Source organism: Diplotaxodon limnothrissa, linkage group LG20, assembly GCF_057381915.1.
Source record: "Diplotaxodon limnothrissa isolate DT_005_m linkage group LG20, D_limnothrissa_male_GT1.1, whole genome shotgun sequence".
Classification (NCBI taxonomy): domain Eukaryota; kingdom Metazoa; phylum Chordata; class Actinopteri; order Cichliformes; family Cichlidae; genus Diplotaxodon; species Diplotaxodon limnothrissa.
This window is the reverse complement of record NC_140615.1, coordinates 4,342,072-4,359,348: the sequence shown is the minus strand read 5'-3', so window position 1 is coordinate 4,359,348 and position 17,277 is coordinate 4,342,072. Positions and strand designations below refer to the sequence as shown.

At 41.9% G+C, this 17,277-nt stretch overlaps 2 protein-coding genes across 2 annotated transcripts; both read left to right on the top strand.

The window, feature by feature from the left end:
• Positions 1 to 344: 344 nt before the first annotated feature.
• Positions 345 to 8,894, top strand: LOC146610308 (rho GTPase-activating protein 4-like). The gene is made up of 23 exons (XM_085345497.1): positions 345 to 417; positions 869 to 1,011; positions 2,830 to 2,919; positions 3,052 to 3,223; positions 3,333 to 3,495; positions 3,708 to 3,770; positions 3,854 to 3,982; positions 4,055 to 4,183; positions 4,356 to 4,577; positions 4,745 to 4,846; positions 5,223 to 5,384; positions 5,482 to 5,566; positions 5,709 to 5,736; positions 5,844 to 5,943; positions 6,043 to 6,103; positions 6,258 to 6,335; positions 6,436 to 6,564; positions 6,659 to 6,764; positions 6,969 to 7,196; positions 7,283 to 7,335; positions 7,434 to 7,665; positions 7,742 to 7,787; positions 8,290 to 8,894. Exons 3-23 carry the CDS (start codon positions 2,853 to 2,855, stop codon positions 8,464 to 8,466), a joined length of 2,532 nt encoding a protein of 843 aa, XP_085201623.1. The 5' UTR covers positions 345 to 417; positions 869 to 1,011; positions 2,830 to 2,852; the 3' UTR covers positions 8,467 to 8,894.
• Positions 8,895 to 10,339: 1,445 nt separating this feature from the next.
• ssr4 (signal sequence receptor, delta) lies at positions 10,340 to 14,746 on the top strand. The gene is made up of 6 exons (XM_085344450.1): positions 10,340 to 10,515; positions 10,723 to 10,841; positions 10,927 to 11,001; positions 12,527 to 12,616; positions 12,748 to 12,813; positions 13,683 to 14,746. The coding sequence occupies exons 1-6, from the start codon at positions 10,467 to 10,469 to the stop codon at positions 13,785 to 13,787; spliced, it is 504 nt and encodes a 167-aa protein (XP_085200576.1). The 5' UTR covers positions 10,340 to 10,466; the 3' UTR covers positions 13,788 to 14,746.
• The last annotated feature ends 2,531 nt before the right edge of the window (positions 14,747 to 17,277 follow it).

Sequence of the window (17,277 nt, the reverse complement as noted above, 5' to 3'; positions counted from 1 at the left end):
GTCATCTACTCAGCCCATTTTTAAGCCTATTATTCATAAGTGGGGAAGTGCCTTTACTGTCAAATTTATACTTTAGTGACTCCTACTGGCGGAGAAAGACTACTGCATGGCTTTTCACAATACCTACAGCAAGAGTTCAATGCCAGGAATGTCATGGGTCTCTATAACAGGTCACAATGGGACATAGTTAAGTGTAACTAAATTCAGATGAGTTTACTTTTCCTGCAGTGAACTGAATAGTTGGGCCATGACTGTTTACAGTTGAGCTCAAAGATTTTGTTTACTTTTATGTAGGGTGTAGCAAGGTTCAAAGGTCATTCTCGGTTTAAACTGAAAGACACAGCTCCCTGCTGCATTGGGACTCAACAGAGACTCCCTTCAATCAAACTGTTCTTTCTCAAATGTCATCCAAAATGCGTAAGTTAAATACCAGTTGTTTTTTTTAATTGTTTGTGCAACACCGTCTGTTTGTCTGTTTGAGGAAGGAAACGAGTGAAAGAGAAGTACGTGACAGATAAGAACAAATTATGCCTAATGATCTTTGAAAGAGTTAGACTCTCTCTGACAAATTGCAAGAAGCTCAGCTTCACACCAGCAGGCTGTTTAACACCTCTCAGACAGAGAAGTCAACAATGTTGTTGTAAATCTTTCTGTGTTATGATTTCATAGCAACAGTGGTCTTTGTTTCTGTTTTTCTTTTCCCTCCTAATCTACATAACTGACTGTTTTGTTTTTTTAAAGTCAAGGTTGCTCCCGCTCACTCATATTGTAGCCATGACAGTGTATAAAAAAATATATATTTAAAAAAACATAATAATAATAATAATACTCAAAATAACTTTCTTTTTTCCCCCTCAACTGAAATCAGCTCAGTGCAGCTGATTTCACTCAGGAACCGGCAAGGAGAGCCCAATCAGTGAAAACAGCTGTTGTTTGACTGAACTGAAAACCTGCTGTGGGGTTCAAGAGGAGGCACGAAAGAGAGAGAGAGGAAGGACTATACTAGAAAAGGTTTTCACATGCACAGTCACACACTGATGGCTCAAACTGAATGTGTGAGTGAGAAGAAGCGGGGAGGGGGGGGTGAGGGTGAGAACAGCAGAAGTAAGTAAGTGTGTGTGTGAGAGAGAGAGTCAGTCAGAGATGACTTCCACTCCACCCACATCCATCCGTGTCCAAAGTGAGGGGGAGGTGAAGCAGTTACTGCGCTATTAACTGGCATCATTTAGTTCAGTTTAGTGTGGAGGAAAGACTAGTCAAGACTCCTGATCAGGTATGACTCTCTGCACGTATGACACTCTTATTGATTTTTATTTGTTTTCCTGTCTCACCAAATCAGCACTGGTAGTCAGTTTAACACTTAATGAACATGTTTTTGTATTAAAAAGGCGCATGCTGTTATGCAGTTAAGGTTTGCATTGCTTGATCGTTTTATGTTGTTGTTGGCTATAGACAAACCCCCCCCAGGGCGAGTGATGTTTCATAACTATAGACGCCTCTACTTGTTTGTGCTTGTTTAAAAAAACACTAAAATGGTAGAAAAGGTTACTTTAGTAAAACAGGAACTGAAAAGCTATAGTAGCAATAAGGTTAAGACTAGCCTTAATGAAATACTGCGGCAGGTTGTGAGGATAGGATATGGTGATTCACCAGCTGATCGCATGGAGAAAGAATGAAGCGACTAATGGAAAAGGGTGACACAGGCTGCAAAAATTGAACTCCTTTTTGCAGGGAGTTTGGGCCATGCTGAAATACAGCAGAGTCATGTTAGCAGGTCATCTGTTGGGAGAGTGCACATTTCAGCTAAAGAGAGTGCTGATGAGTGATGTTTGGCTTTCAAAAAAAAGGGAAGTTGAGGGGGAGAAATGGAGAGAATGTGTGCGTATTGATTGTGTACAAAAGGGTATGATCCAGCAAGACAACACTCTGATCTTCCTCTTTTTGAATTGCAATAAATTTCCTTTAATGTACAGTATTTTGCAAAGTTCAGGATTATCGTGCGCTGAAGAAAAACCGCCGTGCTCCAGCCACACTCATCTTTCTTTTTTCTTGAGAATAGGCCTGGGTGTAAGTTTCACCCATAAATTATAGTTAAAAGCGTGTCAAGAAACTGAAACCTATCAGAAACGATCAGTTAAACCTCTATCAGTAAGACCTGGTAGTTTTCTTTGTCTGACTGTAAAGGGTAAAGCCAGTTCTCCGATAAACATGTCCTGTCGTGTTCATCCTGAACTGGAATATACCTGGGTATAGTCTTCTCAATCGGCCAAGACATGCTGTAAAGTGAAAGGCAGAAGGATTTAAACCTTTATTGGTGAAAGTTCTTTTTCCTTCTTTTTTTCTTCTTCTGTAAAACCACCTGTAGTGTTGAGCACAAACATCCCCGCACAGTTGTGCGCCTTGTGGTTCGTCCTATTTTTAGGGCAGCTTGAGATGCTGTTAGAGTTATTTTTGCACCTTGTGCAATTCTGCAGTCTGCCCGGTGCAAGCAAGCAACACATGCCAACCGGTTTTCTAGTTGCCTGCTGTTCAGGGAAACGCAGCAGAGTGTGACCACGTTGAAAAGATGTGCTACAGTAAGACGAACATGCTCATTTCAGCTCTACAAGTCTCTCAAGAGGAAGTGCGTAGGGTCTATTGGAGGAAGGGGAAGGGTGGAGGTGGTGGAGGGGACTTCAGTAGAAAGGGTGTAACAGTGGGTTTAACAGGTTTTCTCCACCAAAGGATACTGATCAGCTTGCATACTCCCCTCTTTAAGAAAGGGTTAACAGAACAGAGCTGATATTTCATGCTAGCTTATAAATGAAAGCAATCACTGCCTTTATACAGAATTCCACCCAGCTGGATCAACAATGAGTTCCCATGTCAAACTTCGGAAGGAGCGGGTCAGTGTGGTGGACTACGACATTCAAATCAAAGGTAAAAGGCATGTGGTGGTTTGTGCCACACTGAGAAACACAACCTCTTTATTTCACACCATCTTAACTCTGATCAGTGAAACCAGTTTCTAACCTACTTGTCACAGTAAGTGTGTCTTTGTCGGCCTTTCAGAGGTTCGCTGTCAGCTTGTAGACCAACTGAAAGTATTGGACTTGCAACTTGAGCAAAAGAACCAACAGCTGCAAGACCTGACAGACTACCTGCGTCGACGGGGTGAGATTGAAAGCGAGTATGCTCGTTCCCTGGAAAAACTAGCAGAAAGGTTCACATCAAGGATAAAGAGGTAATTGCACACTGCACATAACGTGCTAAACTACACAGCAGTTCATTTCAATCTTCAAAGTTTGTGTCCTTTTGTATTTTTTTTCTTGTTTATGCATGACCACGCTCAGGAAGGAGCCCAGTAGTAACTCTGTGTCCCAAGTATGGCTTACTCTGCTGTCCCAGACCCGCCAAGAAAGTAGGGACCATAATGGACTGAGTGAAAGCTGCAACAACTTTCTCACCCAACCTCTCACACATTGTGTGGAGTACACACAGCGCCTTGCAAAGAAGGTACTACTGCAAGCGCTCACCCACGAACACACTGCCATGCACTTCTGCAGTGCAAATGACATAATACTTGCTCTGTTATCGTTTTTCCATTCTCACTTTAACCACCAGTTCATGTTTTTCCAAATCTTGATATTTAAAGTATGACGTGGGTCACTGTGTCCTTGCTGTGTCGTGTCATCTCACTTCTCTGATATTTTGTCTGTGTTTTCCAGAGTAAAGACATCTGCATTCAGCTACAAGATGGGCTACTCAAGGTTACCACAGAGCTACAGGCGGTACGTGAGAAACCAACCACACAGAATGTTTTCCGTTTCTTAAGTACACAGAGGAAAGCATTGCTTTTTGTGCCTGTGTGCAGGCATGGCGAACATACTACCAGTACCACTCAGACTATGTCTGTGCAGAGGGGAAGCTGAGGGAAGCAGAGAAGCAAGAGGAAAAGCAGAAGCAGAGTGCAAATAAAAAACTGGAGAGGCTGATAGAAAAGGTAAATGCTTGGTGTCATGTGCGTGCATGCACGTATCATGTGACTCTTACTGACAATGTTTATGTGCTGTAGAGACAAATTAAAGTCCAAGAAATAAAGCTGAAGTGCAGCAAGGCCCGAAATGAGTACCTCCTAAACCTGGCTGCAGCCAATTCCTCCATGAATAAGTACTACCTGCAAGACATCTCTACTCTCATAGATGTGAGTACATCAGTCACCTTTTCCTTTCAACATACAAAAACCCTACATAGCACTCAAGGTCATGATCTCTCATGTCATTTGAACCCCAGCGCTCATTGTTTCCATTCCTTCTGTCATGATCTGAAAGCTCCCGAATGAATGAAGTGATTCTAAATTCAGTTTCCTCCTCCAGTGTGCAGATACAGGTTACCACACCACTTTGGGCAGGGTGATGCAGGCCTACTTGTCAAGACGGTGGAAGGCCCAGGATAACCTGAGCGCAGGCCTGCAGCAAATAGAGGAGACCGTGTCTAGACTGGACCAGAGCCGGGATAGAGACATCCTCCTGCAGGACAACTACAACACCTTCTCTATGCCCCTACGCTTCCCCTATCAGCCCCACGATGGGGACCAGGTGTGTATTTTGATTAAATTATGTAAAGGAACTTTATATATTAAGTGTGTGGAACAACTCTAGACTCCCTTGCATTCTGTCGGTGCTGTGCTTTTTGGAAATCGAATTTCCCAGAGGAACCCACCCGAGGGATTAATAAAGTTCTATCTTATCTTATCTTATTTCAGGTTACTCAGGTCAGTGCGGAGTGTGAGATGATATGCGAACTGGAGACCAGATTCAAACAGATACAAACTCGACTGCAAGCCGTCACCCAGGAAACTGAGGAGGTAAAGAAAATCGCACCAACCAGGGCTGCTCGTTATCATATTTTGAATTTTAACGAGGCTGCAAATAGTCTATGAAAATTTCTTCTTGTTTCCTTATTCTAATTTTAGTTAAACTTATTAAAGCATCACAGCCTCAAGTACAGAAAGGAAGTAAAAGTGCTTAAAAGTGATGAAGATGCAAAAGCACTATAATAAAAGGCGAGAACGCCTTCCACCTCATTATTGACTATATTTAGCCCTTTTTTAATAGTTCTCATGATCTCAGTGTGTAAGACAAGTATAAATCTCAGCAGTTCTGCTGGCACTTGAAAGTGACATAATGTCTCAAATGTGGGTATCTACACAACACACCTCTCACCCTGCTGCTCTCACATAGGTTAATAAGAGCATGTCAGCAGCCCAGGCTTCTCTGCTGGAGGGCATCGGCGATGATCTGGAGCCTTCATCTCAGGAGGGCAGCACTGAAAATCTGACTGTAAAGCCCAGCGCCACTCGACGACGGGCCAACCTGCAGGAAATAGAATACCTCTACTTTACTGTGAGTCGGTAAAATTTGGGGGCAACAGCAATGATGTGCAGTTGGTGTGGTAACGATAAAAAAAATACTAATCTGATCGGTGTAATTTGTTTTACAGAAAGTAAAGGAGTACCTCGTTGGCAGCTCTCTTGTATCTAAACTGCAAGTTAAACATGATCTGCTTAAAGAAGCTGTAGAAAAAGGTATTGCTTCAGCATTTCTCACGTTACAATACCACAAGTTGTTGACTCTGTGTCACAAACAAAATACCAAACACAGAGTATTTCTCCTTTTTAAAACGGATTGCTCTTATCATATGTTACGTCCTTTTTCTTTTCTTCCCAGCTGAAGTATCAAATGACCATCAGCCTCGGTATGAATATAATTATTTTTAACAGTTGTCGCTGAGTCATCGTTTTTATTTATTCATGCTACCAGTCTTAACACTGTGCCTCCACGGTCCTGTGTGTCATTCTCCAGACACACTGGAAAGTCTATGCGTGTCAGAAAGAATCACTCGAGTGCCAATTTGATGCACAGCCAAAAACTTTTCAATGGAGACATGCTGTCCTTCATAACGGTAACACCGGTTTCCTCTTTCAGCTCTCTCGTTGTCATTTTAGTTTTTCCCTTTGACTCGTGATGAGTCAGTGAAATTTATTGTTTATTTTTAATTCAGGCATCAGGACAACAGATTCCAATTGTTGTGGAAAGCTGCATTCGCTATATCAACCTCCATGGTGAGTCTTCATTGCTGAAGTAACATTAAACCATTAGATGTTATTGTAAAAAGACAACTGCAGACACACATACATCTAGCCTCTTGTGTTTAAAAGTGACTGAGGGAAACAGGCACTCATTTTAGACCACTGCGATAATCTGTCTGCCCATCAGGACTCCACCATGAAGGGATATTTAGAGTGCCGGGGTCTCAGTTGGAGGTCAATAACCTCAGGGACGCTTTTGAGCGAGGTAGGGGTGTGTGTATTTGTTAGATTAACTTCTATTCATAGCGCTCCTCTCCATGGAGCATTAATAATGTGGGGCAGTGTGCCATGGGCTTCCCCTGCAGGAGAGGACCCTTTGGCTGAGGGGAGTTATGACCTTGACTCGGTGGCTGGAGTGCTGAAGCTTTACTTCAGGGGTTTAGATAATCCACTCTTCCCCCTTGACAGCACCAATCTGCTCCTGGAGCATGCCCGTGAGTGTTCTTGTGCACCTGTGGATATAATTAGTGTGGCTAAGGATGCTCAGCAGCAACTTCTCTTTTATTTCATCACCTTTTTGTTTTCCAGAAATAAAGAATGAGGCAGAGCGAGCAGCTGAGCTGAAAGCTGTGATTTCTTCCTTCCCCGAGCCTGCTATCATCGTCATGAGATACCTCTTTGCATTCCTTTATCAGTGAGTGTCGTTACCTGTGACTTGAATATGGAAAACCTGAATTTTTGCCTTGTTTTTTCTCATTGCTGAATCATTCTGTGAGAATCATTAACATCCACTGTTAGTGCAGTTAAATAAGATTATATGAGGTAAAAACAACCAATAAAATTAACCAACTTTAATTTTTCTTTGTTTCTTTATTTACTCCTCTCTCTCTGCCTTCAGTGTGTCGGAGTATAGTGACGAGAACATGATGCAACCTTACAATCTGGCCGTGTGTTTTGGCCCGAGCCTGATAAGAGGGGCTCATGATGACGACGTCGTGACCCTGCAGCCTCAGATCAATGCCCTGGTGAAGGACATCATCATTGAGCAAGAAAGCATCTTCCCCACTCAGAGCGAAGTGCCGGGACCAGTTTATGAGAAATGCATGACACTAGAACTGGATGACGGGTACAGTGAAAAAGTGTAGTTCACATAACATGCGGGGGTTGGGGGGTGTATTGTGGAATGATTATATTATGCTCTTTACTTCACAGAGAGACCAATGTTGATGGAGATATAGAAACTGAGTACACCCCTAGCAAAGATGGTAAGTTTATGTGGCTATTTCAGTTCATCACTTCATTAAAAATATATAATGATGTCTTTGAAGAATAACAAAGGATGTATACATTTGCTTTGCTGCAGATTTAGAAATGGGTTTTTTGGCTGACAACAGCACAAGTATGTCAATGTCTGGAGTAGCAGCACCCAGAAGGGGAGAACGCCCCAGAGCTAATAGCAGCGGGGCACTAGAACACAAATTAACAGCTGCACCAGGAGGAGGCAGCTTCGGTTCAGGTGGAAAGTGCACACTTCAGATTCCTGTTGGGCCGCAATGTAAGCCAAGGAGGATGCCCTCTCCTTGTTATGGGCAAGAGTAAGTAACCCAACAACAGCTGACTGACTGTGCTTGAGTAAAACATAATTATTCAGACTGATCTTTCTGCATACAGCTACCAGCGACGGTCATCTGAGGATATAGCCTCTCGAGTAGATAAGGTGTGTCTTGTTTTTCTTATAGCTCTCTGTTTATAACCTAATAAATGTCTTTAAAAAGAAAAATACCGCATCATTGTGCAATGAGCCAACTTTAAATGAAGCCATTATAAAGGGTTCTCACAGTAATCTGTGTCTGTAGCTGTAAGCGTTACAACATCAGAGGTTGCTAAAGGGGACAATGAGCCAAACTGTACTTGGAAATGTGCTGCTGCTAAAGAGCAAGTGGCTGGGCTGTCCTTCCTTTTTTTTTTTTTTTTTTTGAAAAAAATCCATTTTTGATAACCAAAAAGAAGAACTAAGTGTTAACGGTAGCAGGAAACCCACATTCTGGGTTTCCTGCTTACGAAAATCTGAGTGATGTTCAGTAAATTACTATGCAGAGTAATTAGTCATTGCCAAGAGCGGCGAGCAGAAACAGAAGTTCTGAAGTCGAAAAGTAGAGAAAACGGACACTTCCCCCTGTTTCCTCTCTCATCCGTACTTTTTTATTTTCACATTACAGGAAGTCTGTCGCCAGATGGACTCAGTCTTTAAGGAGCTTTTGATTCGACAAACCCATCAGGATCCCATCCCCACTGTGTCCTCCCCCTCAGTCCAGACTCCCCAGAAGAAAGGAAAGCAGGATGGGCGCAGGGGGAGAGGAACGGGGCTCTTCAAATCAGCAGATGCAGCGGACTGAGATGATCAGCAATGGCACAAGAAGACACACGGGGCGAGGGAGAGATGATACTAATGGAAGTTGAGGTGTAGCGTGAAGGCCTTTGACAGTAGCTTTCAGCACATCTATTTCTAGAAACCTGAGATCCTTGACTGAGAGTCCTTTCTCTGAGGTCTCCTTGACTCAGTCCTGTCTTACGTGTGATGTACAGCAGATTTCCACAGGCCTGCGGTACTATGTCAAAACTGTGAACTACTTGAAATGCACCAATGTGTTTGTAGGCATTTTTGATATTTGCACTTCTTCTCTTATTATATTAAACAGCTGCCCTGCCAGTCAATAATTTTTAGTCAATACAGGCATAAGTGCTCACTCTTAATCAAATTTCTGTCAAAATGAGATGCTGGCACAAAGTCAAAACTGTGAATGTTATAGTTGTAAACGTCAATTCCTACTTATCTCTTTATGATTTATCTGTATATTTGAACTACATGCTGATTAAATAATTTGTCTAGGCTTACTGCTTCATTAGATGTGTATGTAAAACATGACTATAACTTGCATTTCTTTTCTTCATCCTGGGGTTTTATACATAGAATAATATATTCGGGCTTAAGTAAAAGTAGTCGAGATGCTCCTTTCTCATGCAACATTGGCTAGATGCCTCTGGGGCCTCCTTCAGTAATTGAAGGCCAGACGAGATGTATTCTTTTCAGTGTTTTCTGGGTTTCTCCCAGGTGTCCCACCCTGTGGATGTCCCTGGGAAAACCTTCAGTGGAATATGCTTGGGACGCTATTCCAAACATCCAAAATCGCTCCAAACATCTAAGCTCCTTACCCCTGCACCACTGCTCAATCTATACCAATATCTCTGTTGGTGTCTTGTCCTGTTTAATTTATTTAAATTTGATTTATATTGCTTCAAATCACTTAAAGGTATGTTTAAAAAAAATAGGCCTCACTCTTCTTTACTTAGGGAAGCAAATCACCCTGAACATGGAAGGATCATCATTTATTAACAAAGCACCACAATCAGGTCGTCTGCTGACTTTCACCAAGGTGTGTCTCAGTAGCCTGAGTACATTTTTTTTTTTAATGATTTTCAATTTAGGAGAATCACAAAATATCTAATAAAGAGATTTCTTAAGTTCCCTCAACTGGACACTCATCTTTGTCCAACCTGTCTATAAAGGTGGAGATAATTAATGATAATAATTATTATTATAATATATATTATAACTGAATTATTACATATTTTTCAAAGGCAATGTCACAAATTTCTGTATACCCTAGATCCCCAAGGATGTCAAACTCATTGTAAATCATGGGCCACATACTTTGATTCTAAGTGAACCTCCACTTTCTTTCATTGTAAAGAAGTTTAAGTGCACATTTGATCCATGCGATATCTTAATATAAGAACAAGAAGTGCACTCTCAACCGCATGTCTCCTCCATTCTATATTATAAACAAATGCTCTAGTATTAAATAAAACAAATATATCAACACAATTCTGGGCTTAAATTGAAAAATAATAATCTAATTCCCCAAACTGTGCTGTTATTTCTAAAACAACATTTTTTGTAATTCACAGAAAGTGTATTATTTATTTCTTTACTTCTTTCACTCGTTTATTTATTTTTACTTTTGTCCAGTTTAAACTTTTCTGTTAATTGTCTGTCTATTACTTTATTACTTTGCTGTGGTGTGAATGACCATGAGGGAGGCTTTCATTAGAAATTTGTAAAAAAATAAATAAGGTCAGTTTGTTAAAGCTGTTTAGATCCATCATTTACTGACTTCCGGCCATTTTGATTCTGATGACGTGTCGACGGGGCACTTTCCCAGGGTGCTCTGCGGTTTCGAGAGTCCACGTCATTGGTGCGCAGACGCAGAGGTGCAGAAGCGCTGTGAGCTGAGGTGGACTTCTTCCTTTTTACTGTTTGGAAGGAGCCGAGCACTCAGGCAACTGGACCTCAGGAGCAACACGAAACCTCTTAAACAACCTCCGAGACGTCACGATGATCCGGATAGCCGCCTTCTTTGCGCTGCTGGTGGTCGCCTGCTCAGGTAAGACAACTCTGTAAGAGAGAATACCGGGTTAATAAGCCTGTAATGCTAATCAGCTTTAGCTAGTAGCTAATTCATTGAATCACTACCCGCAATCTCGTAGCCACAGGAGGGCAGAGTGGTGAAAGTTGTATTATCTATAGATGCTGTGTAGATGATCATGTGCAGGATTTCAGCTGACCTCAACTCTGCTCTTTGTGCCCATAGGAGAGAGCTGCACGGACCCAGTCATCACTCCGTCGGCCTACACCACCTCTGACGCCGTCATCTCATCAGAGTCTGTCTTCATCGTTGAACTCAGCCTGACCTGCGCCAACGGAGCACAGGTAACTGTCCACCTCTAACACAGCCAGCAGCACAATGATGTACTGATGCTACTGGAGCACTCATGGTGATTTCTGCTCTCTGCAGAGCGTAACGCTGTATGCTGATGTCAATGGAAGACAGTTCCCTGTAACCAGAGGACAGGACGTTGGAAAGTACCAGGTATGGATTCACATGTGGCTACAGGTCAAGGTACTTGCTTTTACTGAATCTGATTTGTTAGCAGAGTGAAAAAAAATCAATCAGTCTCAAGCCTGGATGAAAGGGGAGGTTTGCATCAAGAAGGGCATCTGGTGTAAAATCTTTGCCAAATCAAACATGCGGGGCATCAAGGAAAAGGTTTCCATACCAGATCGATCGGGGCCCAGGTTAACAACAATGGCCACCTCCAGTGCTGCTGGCCAACAGGATGCTGGTTGATAGTGTGCTACTACTGACTGAAGACAAATTAAGAGGAGAAGGGGAAAAGATGATAGGAGGCAGGGAGAGAGAAGGAGGCTAGTCTAGGTGAGAGTAGGAAACTCTAAATGTACACTGGACAAAGGATGTTGAGTATGAAGCAGCCAGGAAGGAGAAAAAGAGGAAGAGTGCAGGTGAAGCTGGTGGCAAATGATCCACTGTGATGACCCCTATAAAGGGAGCAGCTGAAAACGTAGTAGCACTTTGTAGATTTATGGGTACTGAACTACAGAAGGTTGAACATATAGTCACAATAATTTTAGTGCTGTCTAAATCTATTATGAGCCAGATGATCGTGGTTACAGTTTTACCCGATACTGCTTTATTTCTCATTGTTTTTATCAGCTTTGTGCCAGTAATAATGTCTCATTATAAAAAGTTTCAGAAACGGTTTGAATTTTTTCAGCCAAGATTAGACAGCACCAAATCAGTATTACACAACTAATAAATATTAGTTACAGATATATGTAAATGTAATCTCATTTACTGATAGACTCACAGCAGTCAGTTGGCTGGTATTAGCCTATACTGATCAGCTCTTAATTGAGACCACCCTTAAAGCTTATAAGCAAAGGTGGGAGAAAATATCAAAGTACTTCCTCTTGTTATACATTTTCACTATGCTGGATGGATTCGTACATACATATTGATATCAAAACATGCTGCCCTTTAACTGGATTTTCCTGCCAGTTTGGTCATGACTTCATGACTTCTTGTAGCAGTAATTTCAGTAAATTGCAATAAAAAGGAAAAAGTGGACAGCAAATTATAGAAATTAAGTGAACCAACACACTAATACACACACACACCAGTGCAATAAAAATATATTAAATTCCTTTGTCAAAAGTAATTTCTATTGAATTAATAGTCACAGGATGTCTTTGATTAGGTGGCTGCCCCGAGGTTTATTGACCCTTCACAGATGAACAATCTCATGTAGAGCTTATAAAAAAAAAAAAAAGAAATATTGTTGATTTACTATAGGTGAGTGTCTTTTTCAAATAAGGACTACCGGGGTCATTAGGATACTTGTACCTTATGACTTGCTTAGACAGTAGTTTACATTTATCCCTAACCTTTTCATCAGCAGGCCATTAAAATACACGTTTGCCTTTTAGTACAGACTCGAGGCTTTACATTTAGACACATTTTTAAACTAAAAGTATCTTAAAGAAACAAAAAAAAGTAAATAATCAGCTATTATTAAATGTGTACTTTCTTCCATCAGGTGTCCTGGAGTCTTCCTCACAAACAGGCAACCTCTGGAACATATCAGGTCAAATTCTTCGATGAGGAGTCCTACAGTGCCCTGCGCAAGGTTAGTGTATTATGTGTTGTTGATCAGCTTACGGTTTCCTTTGCTTGAGCTCCACTTGTTTTGAAATGAGTCGTCTTTATAATCAAATATGCTTTAATTTCAATTAAATCTGTTAATCTCATTTGCTCCAGGCCCAGAGAAACAATGAAGACGTAAATGCCATTCACCCTCTCTTCTCTGTCAACATTGACCACAGGGTGAGTTTCTTCTAGGATCTCAGACTGAACACATCACTTGAGTCATGATCCTGCTATCTTGTAAATTAAAAGCCAGTAAACGCCCTTAAATTGTATCAGCTTTAGTGAGCTTACATCAAGTATCACGTAACTTCCTGGCATGTTTGAAAGGTCTCCAGTGAATGAATAAACCCAGAGAGATTATCGCCTGACTGCACACTCTTACAGGCCTCTATTTTGCAGAGTAGTCATATTGTTTCCTTAAGAATTAGTGAAGCTTAAAGAAGAGCAAATGGCAAGTGAACTTTGGACTTAAGTACACATGATTACCAGAAATTTGACATGATAGTGTGCAGGTAACCCTCTAACTTTATTTACCTCCCACTCATGCATCATACCGTCATACAATCAACAGGATGTTACGCTCTCATTAGCAGTGGCTTAAATTGCTCTCTTTAGAGTTGCAAAAAGTTTGACTCAGGGGTCCACCAATTTCATGTTGCCAGCATTTTTTTGCCCCTCGTTGCTTGACGTTACCAAATGTCACTGACTTGCTGCGGTCTCTTTGCTGTTTCCTGTGCGGATGCATCCAAGGGGCCAGTGTCTGATTTATGGTTGGAATCTCTGCATTCATTCAAAACAACAAACTCATGTAAACATGAAACTCCAGTTCCACCTTTAGCTTTGTGTGATTCTCATTTAAAAATAAACCTTATCTGCCTCTTATTGGCACTTGTGCAGCCCCACAGGCCGTTCACTCTGAAACTCTCTCCATTTAAAACCATAAAACTACTATTTAAGCCAACTTTCTTCTGATTGGCTGTCCCTCATTTGCCTTATTTACTCTTGTCCTTAAACCTGTTTCCTTTCCCCCCCCCTGCTCACTACAGGGTGCATGGAATGGCCCATGGGTGTCTACTGAAGTGGTTGCTGCCCTCATTGGTATCCTGGTCTACTACTTGGCTTTCAGCGCAAAGAGCACCATCCAAGCATAAACTGACCCAAAACAGCTTTTTAAATACTGGATCATTAAAGACTGATTTCTGATGGGGCTCGACCAATTATCCATCATCCAGTGTTGAGACAAACCAACAGGATTTTGCCACTTGATCTGCTTTGGGGCAAGGAGCAGAAGTAGCAGTCTTTGTATTTTTTTATTCAGACTGTGTCTCTTATGTGCTTTTGAGTCTTTAAAGATGAATTTTGACACACGATTGACTCTCGGTATGGGTGGAGTTTTGTAACAATGGTTTCTTCTTTTGGAAACAACAGATCAGTAAACCTGGACTTTACAAATAAAGAAATCACATAGAGCTCATGCATTGTATTGGGTCCCGCTTAAACAGTGGAACATCCTGACCAGATTGTGCTGCAAAGGTCAAAGCTTCCATGCAAATGAAATGTCAATAATGTGGCTGCTCAGACTGGCCTGAACAGGTCGAGTGGATGTGTCTCCTCCAGGAAAGTGAATAAATGACTTTTATTTTATTGGTTGTAGTAAAGCGAAAATCTATAAATTCCTTTTTCTCTAGACAGATGGGAAGGTCTGTTATTTCACAGCAACACGTCATCTACAGTGCTTCTTTTTATTTTCCAGTCTAGAACTAGCTGCAACTAGTCACCTGAACTCAAGTAACAACCAGCTTTAGCAGATTTATCTTTCACATGCTGAAGTAGTTGAATTGTATCCCATCTATGGGTGGCCAAGTCGCATGAAAATGTCTCCACCTTTCCTAACTCCCATGCAGCCCCAAAAACAGCATATTTAAATCTGCCTGTTAACGTGTTTACTTTGCAACACGTACAAAGCTACGGGAATTCAAGACGGCCTTGGGGTGAGGGAAAAATAAATCTATCTCAAGGAACACGAGCAGGATAAACCTACCCAAAATTAACAAACCAAAATATCTGTGGAGTTGGCAGAAAAAAAGAAAACCACATGTCAGTGTGGTTTTTCTGCTGTAGTCAGACTAGACTTGGTTGGATGATGAGTAAATCCTTTGTGACAGTAACCATCTTGGCCGTTGCAGTCCACTTAAAATCTCTCTTGATAATCTAAGCATTTATGTTCATAAATCCGGTTACGATAAAAAAGTTTTAAGGCTTTGTGCGTAGTAAATATCATTTGTGCTAGCTTGCAAACTCTTGAAAAACAATTCCTTTTTTTTCTGTAAACATGTTCAGCTTGGAGGCTGTGGCTGAACTCTCAGTGGACATGATGGCTATTTTTGTCAGCGCAAGAGAGGCAGCGCTGTCCCACTGGTATTCCTCGATATTCACGGAGAGCAGTGCATTAAACAAGGCAGCACGTCAGCAGCTTGTGTCCTGTCACATTTTCTCATAACGGGGACACACACATGCACACATGCCAAAAAAAAGAAAAATCTGTTACAGATGTTAATTCTGTGAGCAGGGAGTGCGGTATCTTGCATTTCCTTTCTAAATTCCTGTAGTGCATTGCCACTGGTTGAGCACACTGTGGCAGCTGTGTGCTGCTGATGGAGACTCGAGGCTGATGCCAGCTTCAACTTTACAGGCAGATTGGATGTGATTTTTACTGGTTATGGTTTACTAATGTTATTATTATGTTGCCTTATGAACTCCATGCCCTCCTTCTGCATCCAGTTTATGACATAGAGGTGCTCAGGGGAAAGTCATGCTGATGTGATCTAGTTTATTACAGAGACTTAAACTTAGCTTATCTATTTCTGTCTGTGCCCCAAATAAGGTTTAGCAAAGACTCTTCACTCCACAGAAAAACAATTTAGCATCAACAAAAACAGCACAACTGCAGCCTCTCACTTAGTCCTATAGAGTTGATGTATACTGCGAGTAAAGTGATCTGCTCACATAAATACTGCACAGTGTAGAGAACACAAGGAGTTTCTCAGATGACCGCTTCTCTGCTGCTTTGTCATCACACATTCACACTTGTGGTTTAAGTGCTTTCGTCTTCTGGCACCTTGACAAGGAGAGAAGAAAGCCATCGCAGTGTTGTTAATTTAGAATAGACAGGGGCTGGAAGGAATCCAGATGTTGCCTCACAGAGTCACCTATTGGACTGTGGGAAGTCGCGGACAGCTGGATGGAGAGATATAAATGGAACGGACAAATAAACACTCAATGGAGGCCAGCGAGTCGATGCTAACACAAAAACTCCTGCTTCTCTTTGTTGTGTGATGGAGTTCAAAGTGCGTAACTCCAGCCAGCACATTAGTGGCCATGACTGCCGATGTGGAATGAAATATTTAGAGATAAATGTTGTCCTTTTAGAAGGAATGATCCGACAGGAAGTCACAGTTTATTCTGTCAATGGCAAATTATTGTCATCTTTGGTTTGTTTTTTCCCCATTTAAGAAAGTAATTTACAAGGTTGTGTAAACAATTCAGTCCCATGTCCGAGCTGTACAAACGGGGTCTCAAGCCCGCTCTGCTGTATCCTGCACGACTTCGCATCACGTCTCCTGACGGCGCAAGACGCTGGCTTCATTCGGCCGATGAAGCGAGGAGGTACTTGGACGGCCTACCCGCTACAGCCGAATCACCCTGAGAGCCTGCTTATCTGGTGTTGACGTTTGTCCGCGGGTCAGCCCTGTGAGTAGATTGTCCTGGCTATCTTCGTCTCCTGGGATGTGGAAGGACTTTCGTTCATATCCAGGCATTACCGACGTCTCTTCCTTTTTTTTTTTCTCCCCCCCCTTCTTCTCTGCTATTTACTAGCTGGGGGGCTATTCATATCTCATTGCTTCTATTGTCCCCAAAGTTGATCATTGGTTCTGTTGTGGTTCTATGGTGACTGCTTTAACAAATTTCTACTGCTCATAGAGGAGTGTTGTGCTTACTGTAATCATCGTTATGGGAGCTAAAGTCTGTTCTTAGTGTTAGACAGGAAGAGTTTTTTGTTCTGGAGGGTACACAATGTGTGTTTTGGAGAGCTTGCTGCTTTTTTCCTTGGCAGCTGTCTTGTGGGTGGGGGGGTGGATGGGGAATGGGGGGAGGGGGGAGACATCCTTCAGAGCCGGGGTGGTTTTATGTTGTTTTGTCAAGTTGGGGGATCCGGGAACCATTCTACTCTCTGTTTTAGTCGCTTGCTTGTCATTTTTTTTGTACTCTGTTTTCAGCTGCACCTGTTTTCTTACATTTTCAGTGCGGGACTATGGGTAGTCGCTTGAACTTTGTAAGCTGGAATGTCAAAGGTTTAAACCACCCTGTTAAAAGAAGGAAGGTGCTCTCACACATAAAGCAGTTTAAAGCAGCTGTTGTCTTTCTTCAAGAAACACATCTCCGTGATTCGGATAACTCTCGTCTTATGTCCCGATGGGCAGGGCAGCACTTTCATTCCACCTTTCAGGCTAAGGCCAGAGGCGTTTCTATTCTAATTGACCAAAATATTCCTTTTGAGGAACATAATGTAATTTCTGATACGAGTGGCCGGTACGTTTTTGTTTCGGGTAAACTCTGTAATACGAAAGTTGTGTTGGCCAA